This window comes from Helianthus annuus, chromosome 15, assembly GCF_002127325.2.
Source record: "Helianthus annuus cultivar XRQ/B chromosome 15, HanXRQr2.0-SUNRISE, whole genome shotgun sequence".
NCBI classification, from domain to species: domain Eukaryota; kingdom Viridiplantae; phylum Streptophyta; class Magnoliopsida; order Asterales; family Asteraceae; genus Helianthus; species Helianthus annuus.
In genome coordinates this window covers 95,370,315-95,396,722 of record NC_035447.2, presented here as the reverse complement: position 1 = coordinate 95,396,722, position 26,408 = coordinate 95,370,315, and the positions used below count along the sequence as shown (strand labels likewise).

At 42.2% G+C, this 26,408-nt stretch overlaps 1 protein-coding gene and 1 long non-coding RNA gene across 2 annotated transcripts; one reads left to right on the top strand and one right to left on the bottom strand.

Moving 5' to 3' along the window:
- Positions 1–1,061: 1,061 nt before the first annotated feature.
- LOC110916706 lies at positions 1,062–9,417 on the bottom strand. The gene is made up of 4 exons (XR_004882324.1): positions 9,255–9,417; positions 8,737–8,790; positions 1,799–1,852; positions 1,062–1,286 (listed from the first exon to the last, which is right to left on the bottom strand). It is a non-coding gene; the product is annotated as an uncharacterized LOC110916706 (long non-coding RNA).
- A 15,279-nt stretch (positions 9,418–24,696) lies between these two features.
- LOC110918997 (proline-rich protein 36-like) lies at positions 24,697–26,148 on the top strand. The gene has a single exon (XM_022163276.1). It carries the CDS (start codon positions 24,697–24,699, stop codon positions 26,146–26,148), a length of 1,452 nt encoding a protein of 483 aa, XP_022018968.1.
- Positions 26,149–26,408: the final 260 nt, after the last annotated feature.

The following is a 26,408-nucleotide window of genomic DNA, read 5'->3' as shown; positions in this document are numbered from 1 at the left end:
GGGCTTGGCCCAATAGCGCTAGGGAACCGAAACTTGGGTAGCAAACTTACACGTGACCGTCACATCTTATTTGACTAATATGTGGTCGGCCCTATGGCATTTGGCGGTGGCTACTGATGTCGGCCACTTGGGTCTTGTGTCATGATTATTTTAGTGAAACAGTTTTGGCTTTGACGAAACAAAAGGGTGTTTCGCCAAAGGGGATCTTGACGAAACAAAGAGTGTTTCGCCAAGGATGTGGTGACGAATCAGAGGGGGGTGTTTCGTCAAGGGTAGTTGGCGAAACTGAATGTGTCTCGTCAATTATGTGTTTCGCCAAAAATCCTTGTTTCGCCAACTTGGTTATTTTGCACAGTAACATGATTTAACCCTGTTAAAAGTTAACTGGATTATTTAACTGCTGTCAAGGGTTGTACATAACTTATGTGATGACGACTACATGCTGGTACTTGTATGATTACCTATACGTGCCCAACTTGGATATAAACTGATTGTGTATACGTGCATACTCTAGGACGTGACTGATTTATTTGAGCACATACTTAGCATACCGAGCAAACCCAAGGTGAGTTCACACAGCCAAGGCATGGGTTCCCGGGTGGGAATGGGATTTGATGGATTATTGTGTATACTCAGATGGTAGAACCTAACGAATACGAACCAACTAGACTAGTAACACTTATTGAACTGATCTTCGCACACCTGCCAAGGGTTGGCCGCGATATTATGACTGACTTCGCACACCTGCCTTTGGAAGGCCGCGAACTGAACTTACTAATCTTCGCACACCTGCCTGGTAGGCCGCGATACCAATAAACCTAGTCTAGAACACTTGGGAGGAACATCCCCTAATATCTTCGCACACCTGCCTGGGAGGCCGCGATGGAAATATGATACGTGATATAAACGAACGAACATACTATTACTGTAAGGACCGCTTTTTTCTAAAACAATAGTTTACTTATATAAACAAGATTTTTCGGACAATTAAAATACCACTTTAACACTTAAAGAAATTTTTACCAAAATTGGGCATGACCCGTTTGCAAAACGGACATACCCCCTGTTTTGACACGACGTACAACGTTTACATACGACCCAATTTACATAAAACCATACCAACGAAAATAACTAGTTTTCAAACCTAAAACGATTCAACAAAGTTTAACCAAGTAACAAAACAAGAACCCAAAAAGCATGCATATAAGTTGCGGAAGCGCTTGGTATTATAAGGCTTGAACATGTGCTCGTTCCATATCTCCATATCGCCTATAGAGGTGCTTTACCTACATTAACATTCACAATTTAAAAAGTTAGTTATCTTCATAGAAAATCATAAACTTTCATTTTAGCTTTGTCCATATAAAACCTTCTTATTCTTAAGCATACAACAACCCAATAATTGGGTTAGGCATAACCACTCTCGTAGAGAGTTTGACATACACATTCGACCCGTGTAATTGGGTTTAGCATAAACACTCTCGTAGAGAGTTAAGCATACGCATTCAACCCGTGAAATTGGGTTTAGCATAAACACTCTCATAGAGAGTTAAGCATACACCTTCAACCCGTGAAATTGGGTTTAGCATAAACACTCTCATAGAGAGTTAAGCATACACCTTCGACCCGTGAAATTGGGTTTAGCATAACCCAACATTACTCTCGTTAACATACCCAAATCCACAAGGGATTTGTCGCTTACTTACTACATTGTCACGTTCGTTACACAAGGATAGCTTTACATTAAAATTAATATGAATGGGAAATATAATAAAGATTCGTATAAAACGAAACATACCTCGATCTTGTGCTCCTTCCGCTTGCTTAGTGCTTGTACCTTCTTCTTTCACGCCTACATTAGAACATTCATTCTTTCACTTAGTTTATCAATTCTTTCTACTATTTTCATCTACATTCATCTTTTATGCATTTCATCAAACACTTGGTAGGCATCACATTTAAGATTCAAGGTACAAGTCTATTAAGCATGTTCCTACTAGCTTATCACCACACAAAAATCACCTTCCTCTAAATTCCCAAAATTCCCATTCTAAATTCAGTTTATCTAGCATTCAAGCATCACAACAATTTCACATATCAACTAAAACATGATCATATTCCTTATGAACCTTCTATTAGTAACATAATCTTTACAAAGTGGGTTTTCACTACATTTTTCATACAAATCCTAAATTCAAGCATGATTCTTGTTCTAAAAGCAAGTTTTAACTCAGATTTGTCACAATTTACACAAGGAATCGAGATTGGGTTTTACCCCCTTTCCAACAATTCACAAATTCAGCAAATTAGACTTACCACTTCAATAATTAGGGTTAGATTTTCGCAAAGAAGGGCTCATGCATCGAACTTTCCTTGAGATTTTAGCTTCAATTCTTGATTTCTTGAGTTTAGGGTTATTCACCCTCTCCCTGCCCTTGTTCGATCGATCCCAACACCAGACATGGTGTTTTTCTTTTCCTTTACTAATTAAATCCCTATTTGTTTAATATTTGCACTTTAGTCCTCCTACTTTGATAATATGTTTTAAGTTAGACTTTATCACTTAATTAGCTACCATTTGGTCATGTTTCATTAACCAAGTTACATTCTTTATTTATTTTGTATATTTATTTTCTTACTAACATTTTTGGGGCGTTACAAGTCTACCCCCCTTAAAGGAGGTTTCGTTCCCGAAACCTGATCATAATTTAAATATTGACATACCGAAAAGAAAAGGATAGTGCCTCCTCATCTCGTCTTCTGCTTCCCACGTAAGATCCGAACCCTTCCGGTGCTGCCATTGTACCAACACTTGTCTAACAGCTTTGTTGCGGAGATTCTTTACCTTGAAATCCTTAATGGCTATGGGCCTTTCGACATAATTTAACCCTTCGTCCAACTCAATATCATCAAGAGGTACTAGTGCTGTCTCATCCGCAAGGCACTTTTTCAATTGTGACACGTGGAAGGTATGGTGAATCCCGTCTAAAGCAGGCGGTAATTCTAGTCGATACGCAACCCTTCCAACCCGAGCTAAGATTTTAAACGGCCCGATGTAACGAGGACCTAACTTTCCCCGTTTGCGAAAACGGATTATACCCTTCCATGGGGACACCTTTAGCAAGACAAAATCTCCAACTTGAAACTCGATAGGACGCCTTCTCTTGTCTGCATAAGCTTTTTGCCGATCTTGAGCTGCTTTTAACCTTGTTCTAACCATTTCGATCTTTTCATTCGTTACTGCTATTAAATCACTTGGTGCAAGCTCCCTTTGTCCCACTTCGCCCCAACATACGGGAGTCCTACATTTTCTCCGTATAATAGTTCGTAAGGTGCCATTTGAATACCACTATGGTAACTGTTATTATAAGAAAATTCGACCAGTGGCAATTGGTCGTCCCAATTTCCCCCAAAATCTAAGGCACACGCCCTCAACATATCAACGAGCGTTTGAATGGTTCTTTCTGATTGGCCGTCAGTTTGAGGGTGGTAGGCGGTACTTATGTGCAACTTCGTACCCACACTCTCGTGAAACTTCCGCCAGTAGCGAGAAGTAAATCTAGTGTCCCGATCCGAGACAATCGACACGGGCACTCCATGACGGGATATGATCTCGTTCATATAAATTTCTGCCATTTTCTCGGAAGAGTAAGCTTCTTTGATGGGTAAAAAGTGAGCGCTTTTTGTGAGTCGGTCTACGATTACCCATATTGTATCGTGCCCTTTCTTTGTTTTAGGAAGTTTGGTTATCAAATCCATCGTTAGCTCCTCCCACTTCCATACCGGTATCTCCAAAGGTTGTAATTTCCCATACGGCTTTTGATGTTCTACTTTCACTTGGGAGCATGTTAAGCATTTCGCGACGTATTTAACTATGTCACGCTTCATACCCGGCCACCAATAATTGGCTTTCAAGTCCCGATACATCTTTGTAGCCCCGGGATGGACCGAATATCGAGACTTATGTGCCTCGTCGAGCAAGGCAGCTTTGACTTCGCAGAATCGCGGAATCCAAATTCGGCCGAACCGCGTCTTAAGCCCGGTCGAATTTTCTTCTAGATTATCGATCACACCTTTTAGTCGTTCCCTCTTCAGGTCTTCCGCTCCGAGCGACTTTATCTGGGATTCGCGTATCGCCTCGAGTAATCGTGGCGTAACTATCATCTTCATGGATTTCACTCTTATGGGAGGTGGATACTCTTTACGGCTTAATGCATCGGCTACTACATTTGCCTTCCCCGGATGGTAGAGGATATCACAATCATAATCTTTAATAAGTTCCAGCCACCTCCGCTGCCTCATATTTAGGTCTCTTTGTTCAAAGAAATATTTAAGGCTTTTGTGGTCCGAGTAAATGGTGCATTTTGCCCCATATAGATAGTGCCTCCAAATCTTTAATGCAAACACTACCGCCGCTAATTCCAAGTCGTGTGTGGGGTAGTTCACCTCATGAGGCTTCAATTGTCGCGAAGCATAAGCGATAACTCTCCCTCTTTGCATTAGAACACAACCCAATCCCTGGTGTGAAGCGTCTGAATAGACCACCAGGTCTTCGGTTCCGTCTGGTAACGTTAGGATCGGAGGACTTGATAGTTTTTCTTTCAACATTCGAAAAGCCTCCTCCTGTTCTTTTTCCCATACAAACTTCTCTTTCTTTCTTGTCAATTTTGTTAAGGGTAAGGCTATCTTGGAAAAATCTTGTATGAACCTTCGGTAGTATCCAGCAAGACCCAGGAAACTTCTTATCTCTGTTGGATTTTTCGGAGGAACCCACTTCATTACAGCATCGATCTTTGAAGGATCAACCATAACACCCTCCGCATTTATCACATGCCCCAGAAACTGTACCTCCCTAAGCCAAAAGGCACACTTTGAAAATTTTGCGTAGAGCTTCTCCTTACGGAGAGTTTCAAGTACTTCACGCAAATGTACAGCATGTTCGTCTTTGCTTCGTGAATAAACCAAAATGTCATCTATGAATACAATTACCGATCTATCCAACATGGGTCGGCATACACGGTTCATAAGGTCCATAAATGCCGCCGGCACATTAGTTAACCCGAAAGACATTACTAAAAACTCATAATGTCCGTAACGGGTTCTAAATGCGGTCTTTGGAATGTCTTCTTCTCGTACTCTAACCTGATGGTACCCCGATCGCAGATCTATCTTGGAGAACCAACTCGCCCCTTGTAACTGATCGAAAAGGTCGTCAATTCTAGGTAAAGGGTAGCGGTTCTTTATGGTTAGCTTATTTAACTCCCTATAGTCGACGCACATGCGCATCGACCCGTCTTTCTTCTTAACAAATAAGACGGGCGCTCCCCAAGGCGACACACTTGGGCGTATAAAGCCCTTGTCTAGGAGGTCTTGTATTTGTGTCATTAATTCCCGCATTTCCGTGGGAGCTAATCTATAGGGAGCCTTCGCGACCGGTTTCGCACCCGGATTCAATTCGATATTGAATTCCACTTCTCGCTCGGGAGGGAGTCCCGGCAATTCTTCCGGGAATACATCCGGGAATTCGTTCACGACTTCTACATCTTCAAGCTTTGGGAAGCTTTGTTGAGTATTTACTACGTAAGCTAAGTATGCTCTAGAGCACGTACTTAGTGGCTTGAACGAGAGTACATAGCTTCGCTTCCATCTTTCTTTCGCCTTGTACATTTAATCGTCTTCCACTTGGAGTTTGGAGAAGTATAGATTTGGTTTCACATTTTATCTCTGCATGGTTTTGAGACATCCAATCCATACCCACTATTACTTTGAATTCCCCCAAGATCATGGGGATAAGATCAATAGCAAACTCCTCATCCTCAATGGTCAATTTGCAATTTTTACATATTTCGTGCAACAAGTAATTTTTACTATCTGCTATCTCTACTTCTAAGGGCATCGACATTCGTTCAATCTTAAAGGATGGATGTTGAACAATTTCACTAGAGATAAACGACATGGTTGCTCCGCTGTCAAACAAAACGTAAACCGGTATAGAATTTATTAGAAAAATACCTGAGACCACATTTGGCTGGGACTTGGCTTCTTCAGACGTGATCTGAAACATCCTCCCCTTTGCCCTAGAACCCTCTTGCTTCTTATCTTCTTTCTTTGACCCTTGTTGAAGCTTTGGACATTCCGACTTGATATGCCCTTTTTCGAAACAGTTGAAACAAGTCTTTGGGTTGTCCGGGCATTGATAGGACGAATGCCCCTCCTTACCGCATTTAAAGCACCCCTTCTTACCTAGCAAACACTCTCCGGTATGGAGCTTTCCACACGTCTTGCATGGTGTAATCCCACCTTTCGACTTACCCTTTCTTCCTTGGTCCTGAAACTTCCCCTTTTTGGATGGACCAAAACTTGCACCTTTTTCACTCGGCCTCTTTTCACCTCGCTCCTCTTGCCTTTTAATTTCGATCTCTCTATCCCGCGCTAAATCAATGAGCTCTTCAAGAGTTTCACATTTTGAGGGAGTAATGAACTCTCTAACTTCTGCCTTTAACACGCCATAAAAACGACTTATCTTCATCCTCTCGGTTGTTACCAATTCTCCACAGAACTTCATCTTATCCATAAAATTGTTTGCTATTTCATTCACTGATTCGTTTTTCTGCCGGAGGCGTAAGAAATCCTCCTGAATCTTGTCGATCGCCGAAGGGCCCCTTGAACTCTTGCCAAGTCATAGCTTGCAGCCTATCGTCGCCTATTTCCTTGCTGTGCGCATCCCACCAATCTTTCGCTTGATGGGTTAGTAAACCGGTAGCGAACATCACTTGGTCCTCCTTATCGCACCGGCTTCGTATAAACACCGCCTCTATATTCGAGACCCATCTTTGACATTCGACTGGGTCAATTTTACCGTCATACGTCATCGGATGGCATGCCATAAAATCCTTGTAAGTGCACCTTCGTTCCTTACCTCTACTCTTGGATCCTTCGATTAATTCCTTCAACTCTTCGAACCTACTAGTCATCATAGCATCCACAACCCCCAGAACTCGGCTTTCTACTTCTTGAGCTAACCGAGGTAGATTGGCTTGTATAACCCCTTCCGCTACTTCCGTGACTCTGTTCTCGAATGCTTCTTGTCTAACCGCATCATTGTTATCATCATTATCATCATTGATATTTCTTGCATCAGCCATCTATACAAGATCATGGTTACACTTAATACGAATCATAGATTTTAGCATTTCATAATTCATCATTCCGTGTCACTTATACTCGTTCTTACATTTCGAATTTTATTCCATACATTCGCCGTTTATCTCATATCTTCCCATACATTTAGTTTAACGTTTGTTGGTTTTATACCCTTACCATTATCTATCTAGTTACTTACATGCTTACTCTGCTCCATATAGATCCGACAAGATTATGAATCCGGCTCCCGGGAAGTTCCGTTAAATAAAAATATAAAATTTCAAAGAAAATCGTGAGCTGGATCAGACAAGCCGTCGGCGACGGGCCTTGCAAATGGCCGTCGGCCATTTTACCCCGTCGGCAGACGGTTAACGCGTCGGGAACAGGGGTGGCGTCGGCGACGGGAGGGTACCCGTCGGCGACGGCCCTTCGTTTTGCAAAACGCTGCAGTTTAGTTTTTTGGCTGTTCCGACTGTTTTCCGGGTCTGTTTTCAGCTTCCCGGGTCCCGGTATTTCTCATTTAACACATCTTAACATTTCTTAACATAGTAACCCTCAATTCTTTAACCGTAGCGCATAATACATGATCATATTAAACAAACGTTTAAAAATTTTACCTCCTTGGCGATCTTGGAGCGAGCACATTTGCACGAGCCATCGGTTTGAGTTCGGACACTAAGACTCTTGCCGAATCTCTCAAACCTTGGCTCTGATACCAACTTGTAAGGACCGCTTTTTTCTAAAACAATAGTTTACTTATATAAACAAGATTTTTCGGACAATTAAAATACCACTTTAACACTTAAAGAAATTTTTACAAAAATTGGGCATGACCCGTTCGCAAAACGGACATACCCCCTGTTTTGACACGACGTACAACGTTTACATACGACCCAATTTACATAAAACCATACCAACGAAAATAACTAGTTTTCAAACCTAAGACGATTCAACAAAGTTTAACCAAGTAACAAAACAAGAACCCAAAAAGCATGCATATAAGTTGCGGAAGCGCTTGGTATTATAAGGCTTGAACATGTGCTCGTTCCATATCTCCATATCGCCTATAGAGGTGCTTTACCTACATTAACATTCACAATTTAAAAAGTTAGTTATCTTCATAGAAAATCATAAACTTTCATTTTAGCTTTGTCCATATAAAACCTTCTTATTCTTAAGCATACAACAACCCAATAATTGGGTTAGGCATAACCACTCTCGTAGAGAGTTTGACATACACATTCGACCCGTGTAATTGGGTTTAGCATAAACACTCTCGTAGAGAGTTAAGCATACGCATTCAACCCGTGAAATTGGGTTTAGCATAAACACTCTCATAGAGAGTTAAGCATACACCTTCAACCCGTGAAATTGGGTTTAGCATAAACACTCTCATAGAGAGTTAAGCATACACCTTCGACCCGTGAAATTGGGTTTAGCATAACCCAACATTACTTTCGTTAACATACCCAAATCCACAAGGGATTTGTCGCTTACTTACTACATTGTCACGTTCGTTATACAAGGATAGCTTTACATTAAAATTAATATGAATGGGAAATATAATAAAGATTCGTATAAAACGAAACATACCTCGATCTTGTGCTCCTTCCGCTTGCTTAGTGCTTGTACCTTCTTCTTTCACGCCTACATTAGAACATTCATTCTTTCACTTAGTTTATCAATTCTTTCTACTATTTTCATCTACATTCATCTTTTATGCATTTCATCAAACACTTGGTAGGCATCACATTTAAGATTCAAGGTACAAGTCTATTAAGCATGTTCCTACTAGCTTATCACCACACAAAAATCACCTTCCTCTAAATTCCCAAAATTCCCATTCTAAATTCAGTTTATCTAGCATTCAAGCATCACAACAATTTCACATATCAACTAAAACATGATCATATTCCTTATGAACCTTCTATTAGTAACATAATCTTTACAAAGTGGGTTTTCACTACATTTTTCATACAAATCCTAAATTCAAGCATGATTCTTGTTCTAAAAGCAAGTTTTAACTCAGATTTATCACAATTTACACAAGGAATCGAGATTGGGTTTTACCCCCTTTCCAACAATTCACAAATTCAGCAAATTAGACTTACCACTTCAATAATTAGGGTTAGATTTTCGCAAAGAAGGGCTCATGCATCGAATTTTCCTTGAGATTTTAGCTTCAATTCTTGATTTCTTGAGTTTAGGGTTATTCACCCTCTCCCTGCCCTTGTTCGATCGATCCCAACACCAGACATGGTGTTTTTCTTTTCCTTTACTAATTAAATCCCTATTTGTTTAATATTTGCACTTTAGTCCTCCTACTTTGATAATATGTTTTAAGTTAGACTTTATCACTTAATTAGCTACCATTTGGTCATGTTTCATTAACCAAGTTACATTCTTTATTTATTTTGTATATTTATTTTCTTACTAACATTTTTGGGGCGTTACAATTACTCATACCATATTATTACTGAACTGTTAACTGTGAACTCGCTCAACTAGTTGTTGACTCTCTGCTGCATGCCTTGCAGGACCTTAGGTATTTATGGAGCTTGCACTGGAGGAGCGGGTCGTTGTGGGCAATGGATCATGAACACTATGTTTAATGTTTCGGATATTTGAACTTATGATTTATTTTGGGGTTACATACTTATGCTTCCGCTATTGATACTATGTTTGGTTTAGAACATCAATTGTATTGAATTGGGTTTTACAAACTATTTTATTTATATTATGCTATGTTCAATATGATTGATGGCTTGATCCTAGTCATGTCATGCCTCCAAGCGGTGGTACTCCGCGTGTGGGATTTTGGGGGTGTGACATTATGTGTTACTTGTGCATGTTTACTTTATGTTTGGTGTGGTATTCAAGCAAATCAATCGAAAATCGAATCGAAACTCGAAAGGCAATCGAACTCAATCGAAACCGACATCAAAACGTGACTTATAGAAGATTGTATGTTAGATATAGTGATTGGGACTGAAAGTAATTTGACTAGGAACCCTATTGTATTCGTATCATCGTCCATCGAAATCGAAACATCGAAAATCGTCGCAAAATACTCAAAGTGTGTCGCGGATCGAACAAGAGGCATCCTGATCGAACAGGCCAGCCGATCGGCTAGCATCTTGCCAGCCGATCGAGCAGCCCACTCGATCGGAGCTCCTGGCCGATCGGCTGCCACTTTCCTCTTTTGGAAGCCTATAAATAGGGTTGTCCTTGTCTTCATTTCCACTTTTGGAAAGTTCTGACCGGCCAGCTCCTATTCTTCACCTTTTCTCATATTTCTCTCAATCCCGGTAAGTTTTCACTCTAATTCTTGTACGTTTTTGATCATTACTTGATTCTACACCTTTCTATCTTTCAAAACTTGGATTCTAACCGTGAAATCACCAAGATCTAAGTGTTCTTGGGTGATGTCATCATGGTGTTCTTGAAGAACATCATGTCATGGCCTCATTCAACTATGATTAGCTTAGATCTAACCGATTTCCACATAAACAAGCTAAGATCTATCAAAGATCTAAACATCCACATGTTGTGAAGAATTGAAGGAAGGAATCCCAACTTTCTTTCAACTCTTTTACACTCAATGCCTTCAACCGATAGAAACGGAGCTTGAACCGGCTAACTAATCATTCAAACAGTTAAAAGGTTCAAGATTCGGATTCTATATACAAGCTTCACCGATTTTGGGTTAGACTCTAAACCAACGTTCCGAACCGTTCACCGGCCAGACTTGGGTGATTCCTGTCCGAGCCGGAGAGACGGGTAAGAACGAAGGTATCATAGTTCAACTTGTTATCAAACTACCTCGATATAATGACAAGTAACCAGACGACCAAGTGTTAGACGAAAGGCCAACCAGGTCAGACTGCTGGCCGAACGGCTAGGCTGATCGAACAACCCAGCCGATCGGACACACCAGCCGATCGACCGGGCCAGCCGATCGGCTAGCACATAGCGTCTCACTTTTCCAAACTTTTGAGGTATAGTATTGACGAAGTAGTGTTCGATCGAATATGTCACTCGATTGGTGAACATTATTGTTCGGATCATGAGATACTATGCTTCAACACTTAATCGTTTTCACAACTTGTTCGTGGTAGGGAATGCCAGCCGATCGAACAGACTATTCGATCGAGTGACATTCAGTTGAGGACTAATTCTGAAGTTCCTAGCCGGTCGAGTGAGCTAGCCGATCGAGTGAGCTAGGCAATCGAGCGAACCGCTCGATCGATCGACTTGAAAGGTAGGAACACTTCAGTGTTCTCATATACTACAACGAAAACTTCAAAAGTTCAAATCCTCAAACACAAACACACCAGAGGAAGAAACAGGACTGTCCAACCGGACATACCAGCCGACCGAACAGCCCGTTCGATCAAACCTACCGTTCGATCGACCAGCCCATTCGATCCATTCACACTTGTTTACTTTTCCGCGTTACTTATTGTTGTGCTATCGAACTATTCAGGCTAATCTTACTCTCAGCGCTCCCTTCAATCCACAATCAACCACTGTGAGTATACTCGATCCCTTTTTGCCTTTAGCAGTTTTGGGTGTTACATACGTTACCTATCAAATCACAATCAAACACAAACTATTTGAACGCTGACCATTTGCATGTGCTACTTGACTAAATGAATGCTGTTTATTATGTTTACACGTGGAGTGCTATCTACCTGCCTTAGCAACATAGTATTATAGTTTGGACTCAGCACCCGTTCACACGGGGGTTGTTAAGGACAATTACTTGCATGGATTACGGTGGTAATCATGTATTGCGAACCGTCTCGGACGGTCAACCCGCAGTCGTTGGTATCGATGGTCCCATGTCGATAATTAACATGCATCGTTTTCCTCTGTGTACGTGCCTGGTTATGCGTAAACTATTCGAACTCTATATGCTATTATCAAACTTGTGTGCTCACCTTTACATTTTATGTATTGACTTTATTTTAACGTATGTGACAGGTGCTTAAGTTGCTAGGATGCTTAGGCGCATGGTGATGAAATCGAGGCTAGGGAGTCTAGAAATAATAAACAATTGTCTGTAATAATAGTTGAATCTGAGTTGTCGGAACGGAATTTATTTGCCTAGTTGCTTTCTATGATAACTTGTTTATTTATTTGGGATACGGTATGGGACGTATCATTTAACTGAATTTGTAATAATAGTTGTTGTGGAAACTTCTGGACAATCTGTTTCGCTCAGTGCCGCGCCCCGATGATTCCACCATCGGTTGGGGTGTGACAGATTGGTATCAGAGCCATAACTATAGGGAATTAGGTTAGACACGACCTAGTCCGGGTCACTGTCTTAGAGACCTAGACTATAGTTAGGAACCATCAGACCTAGTTTATGTGCTTATTCTGCAACCCTTCACTACCACTGCACTCAAATTTTACACTAACGTGAGGCGATTCAGTCAGGAAAAGGTGTGAAAACCGCAAACTCCCGACTAAATTTCCTGACTTATGGGGGTTTTATTCCTTCATCTCGATATTTTCGCCAATAAACGAGGAGAATTATACCAAATCAGGTGTGAATTTTGATAAAAAAATTCTTCTCGATTTTACTAAAAACAAGGAAGAAATTGCTAAGCCAAGGGGTGAAACCCTAACCTTAGCAGTTTGTTCTGTATTTTATTCATCTCACTAAGGCTTCGACGGACTCCAACGACCTGAACTCACGAGTATGACCTAGGGAACGCGTGTGGAATGCCCAAGAATCGAGGCAGAAACACGACCTCTAGAGTCGAAAATGATGACAAGTCTACTGTGAATAGTCGAGTTGCCTTGGGTAGTCGATGTCTAGTAGCCACAGACAATCTACCTCTCGATCTTTATATGTTTCGATTTTAAGAACCGCAGTCGCGTACTCTGATGACTTGTTGATTTTTATGTGTTTATGTGTGCTTTCTCTGTTTTGTGTTTATATTTGCTTTCTCTGTTTTATCTTGGGATGATATTCGATTCTGCTATCATTTTAATCGACACACACGACTCGTACTGTTATTCTATCCCTAATCGATCCCCAGTTATCGCAAATCTAGACGGTATCATACTATGTTATGCTATATGACTAAGTTAGGCTACTACGATGCTAATCGACATACTAATTGAACGACACGCGAGCTTTGAATGATAGGATCTTGAGGCAGTCAGAATGCTATATGTGCTTATAGGGGAATTACGTGACATTACCTGCCTCTGTAATCAAATAGGAGTACGTTCTGGGTGTATGTGCTTCTGTGTGTCTGTGTTTCTGTGTTCTACGTGCTTATGTGTTTCTGTGCTTCTGTGCTCTATGGTTATGTGTATCTATGAATTATGTGCCTATATGTTACGTAATGTGTGATTCGACGTGATTCTAAGCTTTAGTAGTCTAGACGTGTGAGGAGAGATTCGATTTCGTTGTGTTGAGTCTCGTGACGATGTCTAATGCAGACCATGTCGTCGTCCGGATCCCGACACCATTTGACTCGCCAAGAGAAGAGAGACTGACGCCTCGCTGCGATCATCTCCAAAACCGTGGCGAAAGCTGTGAGTGAGGTGTATGAAAACGCTAGCAAGTAGTCTGAAGAATCCCGAGCTGAAATCCCTAAGGAATCAAGCAAGGCTGCTTTCAGCTTCAAGCAGTTCAAAGCATGCGGACCAAAAGAGTTCACTGCCGAAGATGGTCTTACATCCATGTTTCACTGGTTCGACTCGGTCGAAGTCACTCTGCGCCAGAGCGGATGTCCTAAACATCTCCGCACTCTCAATGCTACAGGCGTCTTCCAGTCCCGTGCTCTAGACTGGTGGACGGCCGAACGAAACAAGCGCGGAAATGATGCAGCTTACGGGCTAACATGGAAGGAGTTGAAGGCAATTATGATCGAAGAATTCTGCCCTCCTCATGAACGCCAAAAGCTGGAGGACGAGTTCTGGGGAATCAAGCAGAAGGATGGAGACAACGCTGCTCTCACTGCTTGCTTCAAGCAGCTTAGCATCATCTGTCCTGGTCAAGTCAAGACCTCAGATCAAGCCATCAAGAAGTACATTCGAGCTCTGCCCGATTGTGTAGCCGACTTTGTTCACGCCGCCAAGCCAGCAACGATCGAAGAAACCTACCTACTCGCCGCTGAGATCAATGATAAGCGAGTAAAAGTTGGTTTCTGGGATAAGCCAACCAAGTCTCTGCATCAAGCCACTGCAGCACCCACCGATTCATCTACTCAACCCTCCAAGTCATCGAGAAGGAAGAAGAAGAACAACAACAACAGCTCCAGCAACAAGAACTATGCTGTGACTACCACTGATGCTCCTCTACAAGCTGTACCAGCTCAGCAGCAACAGCAGCGCTCAGCCCCAGTGATCAATGCACCGCCAGCAAAGCGTGCATACACAGGCCCTCACCCACCCTGCCCGACATGTTCGTATCATCATCCAGTGGGTCTAGCTTGTCGTTTTTGTGCTCACTGTAACCTGTACGATCATTTCACTGCGAACTGTCGCAATGGTCCTCGTCAAGCCCCTGTAACCTGTACGATCATTTCACTGCGAACTGTCGCAATGGTCCTCGTCAGGCCCCAGTTCAAGCTACTGCCAACCAAGCTCTACTCCCTGCCCCTCAAGGCCAACAAGCAGCTCAAGCACCAGCAGTCAATGCTCGAGTCTGCTTTGCATGTGGTGACCCTAACCACTTTGCAAATAGGTGCCCGAACAGGGTGGTTAAGCAAGAGCCCCAGCCATAACAGCAACAGCAACAACAGCAGCCTCAGCAACAGCAGCAAGCAGCCCATGCCCGAACCTTCAACATCAACGCCCGTCAGGCTCAGGCGGATAACAACGTGGTTAATGGTACGTTCCTTGTGAATGGTATTTATGCATCATGTTTGTTTGATACTGGAGCCAATAACTGCTTTGTGTCATTTGAATTTGAGAAGCTCCTTAGTCGTAAGCGCTCATATCTGTCCTCGTCGTTCGAAGTCAAAGTCGCTACAGGAAGAACTATTGCCGTTAATTCAGTACTCCGTGATTGTACTCTTGAACTCAACAATCACATCTTCCCAATCGACCTTATTCCGATGCAACTTGGAAGTTTTGATGTCATAATAGGCATGGACTTTCTTCGTGAAAACCATGCTGAAGTTGTGTGCTTTGAAAAGATGATTCGATTCTCACTCGCGAATGGTGATCTTCTCTGTGTATACGGTGAAACAACGTCGAAAGGTCTCAAGCTTATGTCGTGTATTCAAGCCAGCAAGTATCTCCGCAAGGAATACCGAGCCTTCTTGGCCAACATTGTAGTAGCGGAGAAGGGAAAGAAAAAGGAAGTTGAAGTCAAAGACGTTCCAGTGGTTCGTGAATTTCCTCAGGTGTTCCCTGACGATCTTCCCGGACTACCACCAAGTCGTGATATCGACTTCCGCATCGACCTCATTCCTGGAGCTAACCCCGTTGCCAAAGCCCCTTATCGACTCGCTCCATCCGAAATGAGAGAACTCTCGAACCAACTCCAGGAATTACTCGAAAAATGCTTTATTCGCCCAAGCACCTCTCCTTGGGGCGCGCCAGTCCTTTTCGTCAAAAAGAAGGACGGGTCGTTCTGGATGTGCATCGACTATCGGGAATTGAATAAGCTAACTATTAAGAACCGATACCCCTTGCCTCGAATCGATGATTTGTTTGATCAGCTACAAGGTGCAGCATGTTTCTCTAAGATCGATTTGCGTTCAGGGTATCATCAGCTACGGATTCAAGAGGAAGACATTCCCAAAACCGCTTTTCGAACCCGTTATGGCCACTACGAATTTGTTGTTATGCCTTTTGGTCTAACCAATGCACCCGCGGTTTTTATGGACCTGATGAATCGTGTGTGTAAGCCTTATCTTGACCGTTTCGTCATCGTGTTCATCGACGATGTCTTGATTTATTCCAAATCAAAAGCCGAACACGCGCAACATCTACGTTTGGTTCTCGAGTTACTCCAGGGGAACCAACTCTATGCCAAGTTCTCCAAGTGCGAATTCTGGTTGGAGGAGGTCCAATTTCTGGGTCACATAGTGAATAGTCGGGGTATCCATGTCGATCCTGCGAAGATTGAAGCTGTCAAAAGCTGGATTACGCCTAAAAACCCGTCAGAAGTTCGTTCTTTTCTCGGACTAGCGGGCTATTATCGATGATTCATTGAAGGATTCTCCAAGATCGCTGTGCCACTTACTGCTCTTACGCATAAGGACAAGCCTTTTGTGTGGGGAAACATACAAGAGACTGCCTTTCAAACTCTCAAACATATGCTGTGCAACGCACCGATTCTTACACTGCCCGACGGAAGCGACAACTTCATTGTCTACTGTGATGCTTCAAACCTTGGTCTCGGCTGTGTTCTCATGCAGCGAGGCAAGGTTATAGCCTACGCATCTCGTCAGCTCAAGATCCACGAGAAGAACTATACACCCCATGACCTCGAGTAGGCGCGGTTGTCTTTGCATTGAAGATTTGGCGACACTACCTGTATGGCACTAAGTGTACAATCTACACTGATCACAGGAGTTTACAACACATCTTTAATCAAAGAGAGCTTAATATGCGTCAACGCCGATGGGTAGAACTTCTCAACGATTACGACTGTGAGATTCGTTATCACCCAGGCAAGGCGAATGTGGTTGCCGACGCGCTCAGCAGAAAGAGTTACATGCTCAGTACCCGAAACATCCAAGCCTAGCACAATCTCGAAACCCTTATCCGCGAAGCTCAACATGCTTGCTTTAACGAGCGTACATTGAAGAAAGAGAGGATCTATCACGATGGAGCTCAGTTAGTAAGCAAATCAGATAGGATATTCTATTATCTGGACCGAATTTGGATCCCTAAGCGGACCGATTTGTGAAAGATTATCATGAACGAAGCCCACAAGTCCCGATATTCTATTCATCTCGGTGCAGACAAGATGTACCAGGACCTTCGTTATAAGTACTGGTGGACGGGTATGAAACGGGATATCGCTCTTTACGTTGGAAGTTGTTTAACTTGTGCAAGAGTCAAGGCTGAACATCAAAGACCTTCTGGCTTACTCGAACAACCGCCGATACCTATATGGAAGTGGGAGAGTATAGCTATGGATTTCATAATGAAACTTCCGCCCACGCCATCAGGTCACGACAGTATTTGGGTTATAGTTGATCGTCTAACGAAATCAGCCCACTTTTTGCCAATACGAGAAGACTACAAAGTGGAACGACTAGCCCAAATCTACACCGACGAGATCATTCGTAATCATGGTACGCCTCGTGACATCATTTCAGATCGTGACGCTCGGTTCACTTCGCGATTGTGGGAAACGTTTCAAGCGGCCCTTGGTACATCGCTTAAACTGAGTACTGCATTCCACCCTCAAACCGACGGACAGACTGAAAGAACGATCCGTACTCTTGAAGACATGCTCCGAGCGTGTGTCATAGATTTTGGTGGTAGTTGGAACAAACACTTGCCATTGGTCGAATTCTCGTACAATAACAGCTATCATGCCAGCATTCAAATGGCACCTTTCGAGGCTTTGTATGGTAGAAGATGTCGATCGCCTATTGTGTGGCACGAGATCGGTCACTCGCAACTAACCGGTCCCAAGATTCTACAAGAAACGACTGACAAAATCCACCAGATTAGAGACAACTTGGTAAAAGCTCGGAACAGACAGAAAAGTTACGCCGATGAAAGACGCAAGCCCCTTGAATTCACCGTTGGTGACTATGTACTCCTAAAGGTATCCCCTTGGAAGGGTGTAGTCAGATTTGACAAGAAAGGGAAACTCGCGCCTCGATACGTTGGACCTTTTAGGATTCTGGAAAGAATCGGAAAAGTCGCCTACAGACTCGAGTTACCGGAGGAACTCAGTAACGTCCACCCGACTTTCCACGTCTCTAACCTCCGAAAATGCCTTGCTGACCATGATCTAATCGTACCGCTCGACGATCTTCAGATCAACGAAACATTACACTTCGTGGAAAAGCCTGTCGAAATCATGGATCGCCAAACCAAGCAACTCAGGCGCTCTCGCATCCCGACCGTGAAGGTCCAATGAGAAGGCAAACGAGGCGCGGAGTTCACTTGGGAACTCGAAAGCGACATGAAGGCCAAGTACCCACAGTTGTTTAAATAAATAGATTTGAAGCATCAAATTGGTATATCACGGCGTTGTGTAGCCTTCGAGCCTAATTTCGGGACGAAATTCCCTAAACAAGGGGAGGCTGTAACACCCCGTGTTTTCGAATGTCAAAGTAAAAGTCAAAGTCCAAGTCAACTTTGACTTTCTTTGACTGTAGATAGTCTATTTTATGTTTTTAGTTGTATTATGTGGAGTAAGTGTTGTGATCAGCAAGAATCGAAGTAATCGAATGTGTTTTAACGCAAACCGATCTACGACTGTGAATGATAGGAAGTAACAATGCGATAAAGTTAACTAATCAGTAATCAAACCGATCTAACAATCATCGAACTCGAGACTCGAATTATGCGAATTGTGGTATTGTTATACGTGTGTGTGTGCCTTATGTGTTACTTGTGCATGTTTACTTTATGTTTGGTGTGGTATTCAAGCAAATCAATCGAAACTCGAATCGAAATTCGAAAGGCAATCGAACTCAATCGAAACTGACATCGAAACGTGACTTACAGAAGATTGTATGTTAGATATAGTGATTGGGACTGAAAGTAATTTGACTAGGAACCCTATCGTATTCGTATCATCGTCCATCGAAATCGAAACGTCGAAAATCGTCGCAAAATACTCAAAGTGTGTCGCGGATCGAACAGGAGGCATCCTGATCGAACAGGCCAGCCGATCGGCTCGCATCTTGCCAGCCGATCGAGCAGCCCACTCGATCGGAGCTCCTGGCCGATCGGCTACCACTTTCCTCTTTTGGAAGCCTATAAATAGGGCTATCCTTGTCTTCATTTCCACTTTTGGAAAGTTCTGACCGGCCAACTCCTATTCTTCACCTTTTCTCAGATTTCTCTCAATCCCGGTAAGTTTTCACTCTAATTCTTGTACGTTTTTGATCATTACTTGATTCTACACCTTTCTATCTTTCAAAACTTGGATTCTAACCGTGAAATCACCAAGATCTAAGTGTTCTTGGGTGATGTCATCATGGTGTTCTTGAAGAACATCATGTCTTGGCCTCATTCAACTATGATTAGCTTAGATCTAACCGATTTCCACATAAACAAGCTAAGATCTATCAAAGATCTAAACATCCACATGTTGTGAAGAATTGAAGGAAGGAATCCCAACTTTCTTTCAACTCTTTTACACTCAATGCCTTCAACTGATAGAAACGGAGCTTGAACCGGCTAACTAATCATTCAAACAGTTAAAAGGTTCAAGATTCGGATTCTATATACAAGGTTCACCGATTTTGGGTTAGACTCTAAACCAACGTTCCGAACCGTTCACCGGCCGGACTTGGGTGATTCCTGTCCGAGCCGGAGAGACGGGTAAGAACGAAGGTATCATAGTTCAACTCGTTATCAAACTACCTCGATATAATGACAAGTAACCAGACGACCAAGTGTTAGACGACAGGCCGACCAGGTCAGACTGCTGGCCGAACGGCTAGGCTGATCGAACAACCCAGCCGATCGGACACACCAGCCGATCGACCGGGCCAGCCGATCGGCTAGCACATAGCGTCTCACTTTTCCAAACTTTTGAGGTATAGTATTGACGAAGTAGTGTTCGATCGAATATGTCACTCGATTGGTGAACATTACTGTTCGGATCATGAGATACTATGCTTCAACACTTAACCGTTTTCACAACTCGTTCGTGGTAGGGAATGCCAGCCGATCGAACAGACTGTTCGATCGAGTGACATTTAGTTGAGGACTAATTCTGAAGTTCCTAGCCGATCGAGTGAGCTAGCCGATCGAGTGAGTCGATCGATCGAGCGAATCGCTCGATCGATCGACTTGAAAGGTAGGAACACTTCAGTGTTCTCATATACTACAACGAAAACTTCAAAAGTTCAAATCCTCAAACACAAACACACCAGAGGAAGAAACAATCCACTCGAATGGCCCAGCCGATCGAGCCTACCAGCCGATCGAACAGGACTGTTCAACCGGACATACCAGCCGACCGAACAGCCCGTTCGATCGAACCTACCGTTCGATCGACCAACCCATTCGATCCATTCACACTTGTTTACTTTTCCGCGTTACTTATTGTTGTGCTATCGAACTATTCAGGCTAATCTTACTCTCAGCGCTCCCTTCAATCCACAATCAATCACTGTGAGTATACTCGATCCCTTTTTGCCTTTAGCACTTTTGGGTGTTACATATGTTACCTATCAAATCACAATCAAACACAAACTATTTGAACGCTGACCATTTGCATGTGCTACTTGACTAAATGAATGCTGTTTATTATGTTTACACGTGGAGTGCTATCTACCTGCCTTAGCAACATAGTACTATAGTTTGGACTCAGCACCCGTTCACACGGGGGTTGTTAAGGACAATTACTTGCATGGATTACGGTGGTAATCATGTATTGCGAACCGTCTCGGACGGTCAACCCGCAGTCGTTGGTATCGATGGTCCCATGTCGATAATTAACATGCATCGTTTTCCTCTGTGTACGTGCCTGGTTATGCGTAAACTATTCGAACTCTATATGCTATTATCAAACTTGTGTGCTCACCTTTACATTTTATGTATTGACTTTATTTTAACGTATGTGACAGGTGCTTAAGTTGCTAGGATGCTTAGGCGCATGGTGATGAAATCGAGGCTAGGGAGTCTAGAAATAATAAACAATTGTCTGTAATAATAGTTGAATCTGAGTTGTCGGAACGGAATTTATTTGCCTAGTTGCTTTCTATGATAACTTGTTTATTTATTTGGGATACAGTATGGGACGTATCATTTAACTGAATTTGTAATAATAGTTGTTGTGGAAACTTCTGGAAAATCTGTTTCGTTCAGTGCCGCGCCCCGATGATTCCGCAATCGCTGGGGTGTGACATGAGTCTTCCTGCATCACTTCACACATATCATTGGCTTTGCAACCCAATGGTGATCTCTTTTTCCTTAAATGCTACATACCAGGGATTTTTCATACATACAAACACATTATAAAGGTTTATACATACTCACTTACACATGAACTCGCTCAACTTTTGTTGATTTTTCAACTTACATGTATTTCAGGAAAACTAAGGGATCTGGCAAGTGTCTGCATTTGTGTCAAGCTGCGTACTAAATAAAGACGTCATTCAGGGTAGTAGAAGGTGCCTTGTGAAGGTGGAAGCTTGAGGAACTTATCACCACGATATTAATCCATTTTCAAGCCTTATTCAAGTATTAGAAGGTGCCTTGTGAAGGTGGAAGCTTGAGGAACTTGAAGGAACTTCATACATTGCTTTCATCCACCATTTTCTTCATCTTTTCACTAGAGATCTTCCCTAGCCTTTGAGCTAGTTGTAAGTTCTTGATTTACTTTTGTTTACTATGTTGATTATATCAAGAACACTAAGAACATGAACTAAAGGATTTAAACATAAAGCTTACATAAAGAGGAAAACATGATGAAATGTTGTAGTATGATGTTGTTGTGTATATATTGTTGATTTCTTGTTGATTCTTGGTAGTGTGATGTTAATCATCATATGAGACTTGTTAAATAATGATTAAAACCATGATTTAACAAGATTAGGAGGTGATTATGTGTTACATAGAATAATCATCTTCTAAGTTTAAACATGAACTTGAAAGAAAATGATTTTCTTGAAATATAAGTAAACAAAGTAAGTTGATGATCATGTAGATCCAAGAGTTACAAAAGTCTTTTCTAAACAAACCAAGTTCAAGAATCGATTTTAAAAAGATTATGACCTTTACTTGCACTTACACCATTTTTAGTGGTAAAATAAGTGTAAGAACACTTTATTTACAAGAAGAGTTCAAAAGATTAATTTTTGTAAAAATTGTTTACAAGTTGTAAACACTTAACTCTTTCAAGAAAATGATTTTTAAAGAAGTGAATACACTTTGGAAGGTAACTAAGGCTACTAAACGCTTTACGAAGTTACTACGCGTTTTTGTGATATATCAAGTTCATGATTAATATGAAACGCATATAGTTTTTGCTCTTGGTGATGTAAAATTGTTTAAGGATTGATTGTTGATTGATTTTGAAAAGAAAATGATATGCTTAATAGCATGGACACCTCCGTTTTTAGGAGAAACTATGGCGAAATTCTCTAAAAATATAAACACTTGGAAAACGCTCTAACAAGTGTTCACAAATATGTTTCAAAATTTGTCTTTCAAAATAAACTTCGCCACAAGTTTTGTTACAAAAGTTCAAAGTGTCGGAGGTGGTATTTCGTAAATAAAAGTGGATAAATATATATTTAGAATATATATTTTATACTAAAACGCTTGTGTGAATATTTGTTTGATTCGTGAACTAGTTATATTATTTTAGGGCAAAATAATGTAACTTATCAAAACCCCATCACATTTATAACCCCAGAATAATACCAAAAATTACAAGGAATAAATATTTAAGTTACATACTTGGTATTGTGAAACCGAACGCAAAAACGTAACTTACGAAATATTCCGGAAAATACTTTTACGAATATATTTTTGGGTAAATATTATTTTGGAATACAAGGAGTGAAAATATATTATCTTTGGGAAAAATATATTTTAGGAATACATTATTTTTGACAAATATGTTAAATATATTTTCTAAGTGGGACTTCAAAATATATTATTCGAAACTACGAAATACATGTATAAATACCCCCATCCTTGGGAAGGAAATATAGAATTAAAATACTTGAGAAGTATTAATACAAAAAGATTGGTTAAATAATTATTCCAACGCCAAAAATAATTTAAAGTTAAAATAACTATTATTTTAGCAAATAATTATACTTGGAATAATACTGAGAAACACAAGAACGCGTAACTCAAAAACCCTAATACTAAGCAAAGGCACGGCCCGTTCGTCTAATAGACATTAGTACGCTGTAGGTAGTCGTGTTTGCGGAGGAGACTTGGGTTACACAGACTGAAGACGCAACACAGTGAGTTCATGTCCCCCTTTTCTTTTAACTGTTTTCAGTTTTATACTTCGGGGGTGGAATACATGTTACAATTATTACAGACATTTCATACATGGTATGGTTAGCCTAAGGAGGGTTTACGACTAGATCATGTGAAGGGTGGGCACAACACTTAAAGGCCATTAATCCTCGTCGTAGCACCGAGGGACATGAGCGATAGATCTATTTGGGTGTAGCGAGCCCACACCCATGAGGCCGGGGCGGCCCACAGAGGTGACTATGTCTTCCAGCCAGAAGCCCGGTACAAATTTGCTAGGTTTGAGTACTTCCTGCACCTTTTCACACATACCAGTGGCTTTGCAACCATTGGTGATCTCTTTTTCCTTATTGCTACATACCAGGGACATTTATACATACAAACTTATTTCAAAGGTTTATACATACTCACTTACACATGAACTCGCTCAACTTTTGTTGATTTTTCAAACTACATGTATTTCAGGGAATTGATCGGATCTGGCAAGTGTCTGCATATGTGTCAAGTTGCGTACTAAATAAAGATGTCATCCAGGGTTGTAGGGTTCGGGAGGTGTAACCCTTTCCTGGACGGGTCACATGTCTCCAAACCTCGTTTTATTTAAAGTCTTTTGTTGAGTCCTTGTGAACTCATTTTAAACAAGTCATGGTTGTAACTTATTTTGGGTTGATGTTTCAAGACAAGCATGTTATGGTATTTTCTAAACTATATTAATGGATGAACATCTCGTATTTTTATCATATAGCATTGTTATGATTGTTGCTATGGTATTAAGAAGTCACACTAAATAAACCACGCTTCCGCAAAAGCCAGGGTGTGACAGCTTGGTATCAGAGCCTCGATCATAGCGAACTAGGGTTCTTTCTCGAGTCTAGACTATGATCATTAGGGCTCTCACGAAAACATTTTTACATTGCATACACTAAACGTCCAGATCCAGGGAACAAACATTTTTACAAACAAAAGGCACAAATACACAATTCAAAAGTTATATTTCAGTCTTAGAGACTGAGGGAAATCAGCCTTAGAGGCTGCGGAGGATCAGCCTTAGAGGCTGGGGAGGTTCAGCCTTAGAGGCTGGGGAGGTTTAGTCTTAGAGACTGAGGGGTTCAATCTTAGAGATTGGGGAAAATTTAGTCTTAGAGACTGGGAGGTTTGGTTTTAGAGACCAGGGAGTTGGTCTTAGAGACTAGGGGATTAGTCTTAGAGACTGGGAGTTGGTCTTAGAGACCAGGGAGTAGTTTTAGAGACTGGGAAGGTTTGGTCTTAGAGGCCTGGGAGTTAGTCTGAGAGACTAGGGAGATCAGTCTAAGAGACTGGGTGGGATAGTCTGGGGAAGACTAGGATGATTACTTGCATACATTGTTGTGACTTACATGCTTATTTGATTACATGTTGATATATGTGCATATGTGTGGTTGTGTTACAGACACTATGTCATCTTCTTCTGATACGGGAGTGTCAGACACGCTGGATCCTCTAGCGATAGTCTCGGACGACGAGATTCTACCTGAGAGCGAGGTGTATACATCGGATACTACGAGTACTGACAAGGACGACTTCCAGCCCTTTGCCCTACCGGACTTTGGGGACGATGTGCCTTTAGCTGATGGTCCTTTCGATGGGGATCTACCTTTCATTCAGATCCCTGCTCCTCTCTCTCTCGCCGCAGTTCCTGTTGAGGATCTGCCACTTGACGCGTTATCAGATGACGATATCGATCTATTCATTGAGGGTCCCCCGGAGGGTGACCAGGATGGTGGGGCCCCTATGGATGACGATATTCCGGTTGATGAACCTGTTGTTCCTATTGTTGAGGTTCCTGCTGTTGATGCTATTATTTTGCCACCTGTCGAGGCTCCTGTCACGGAGGCCTTATCTGATCCGTTTGGTCCCGACTCGTTTGAGTCTGTATCATCTGCTACTCTTCACGCCCAGGGCGTGCAGCACTACTCCATCGACACTGATACAGACATGGCGATGTCTGCTGCACCCATTGTTCCCCGTGACCTTGACCCGGATCCTGAGGTTGAGTTTGTACCTGCTGATCCTGCTCCAGCTGGTCCTGAGCTTGGAGTTGTACCAGAGCCTGATCATGTTGATCTACCAGTCGTGGCACCACCCGTTGTTGACGCACCAGCCATTGCACCACCAGTTACTGATGTTCCTGTTGTTGACCGTGCACCGTTTGCCACGCATGTCGATCCTAGATATGCTGACACCCGTAATGGGTGGATTGAGGATGATGATGACTATCCTCCATTTGTTATACCAATCACTCCTCCTGCTGCACCTGTTTTTGCACCTCTTGATATTCCCCAGTTCCACCCACATATATCTGACGTCCATCGCACAGACTTACCCATTACATTTCTCCAGGACATTCCTCCTCCCCGTCCAGGGGAAGGACCATCTACTCAGCATCACGATCACATGCCACCTACGTCAGCAGCTATTCCATTTATGCCCCCTTTTGTACCTGCCGCACACATTGCTTTTCTTTCGTCAGCACCCACGGGCGAGCCATTTATGTGGTCATCTCCCAATGTCATGCCTTTGTCAGATCCATATCATCCTTTTCATGTTGGGTATACGACGAATGATTTACTTATATCCTTGCAGTTACAGCAGGATGCGTTGAGCCGACGAGTCCAGGAGCTGAAGAGGATTCCGCGTCCTCCCCCTTGTCATGGTCAGTCTCCATTTGCTACACCACCAGCTCCTCTTCCACTACACCCGGATTCTGATGTCCGCTTCCTCACTCCGGAGCAGCAGATTGCTTACCTGCTGCGCGTTGTCCACGCACTAGAGGAGGATTGGGTGCATATGCGCCGTTTGCTTTTCTTCCCTCCTCCTCCTCCTCCTCCTCCTCCCCCATCAGCTTGAGGACTTTTGGTTTGTTGCAGGTAGCGTTACTTTTGATGAGAAGACAGCTATTGCGCCTGACTGTACAGCATTTTGAAGACCACATTATGACTCTTGATATTTGACTTTTGTTTGTTGTATATTGTTTGACAGTTCAGACAAGGGCGATGTGACCCTTAGTCTCTTTTGATGTATGAAACATTTGTAAAACTTGTGGTCTTGTTATATAATAGCTCAATCGCAGCCTTCTCATTACATGCGTTGTTGGATTATTTGTTTTA

Excerpts from the sequence above, each read along its gene's own strand:
- LOC110918997 (XM_022163276.1), top strand. The coding sequence starts at position 24,697 with ATGTCATCTTCTTCTGATACGGGAGTGTCAGACACGCTGGATCCTCTA.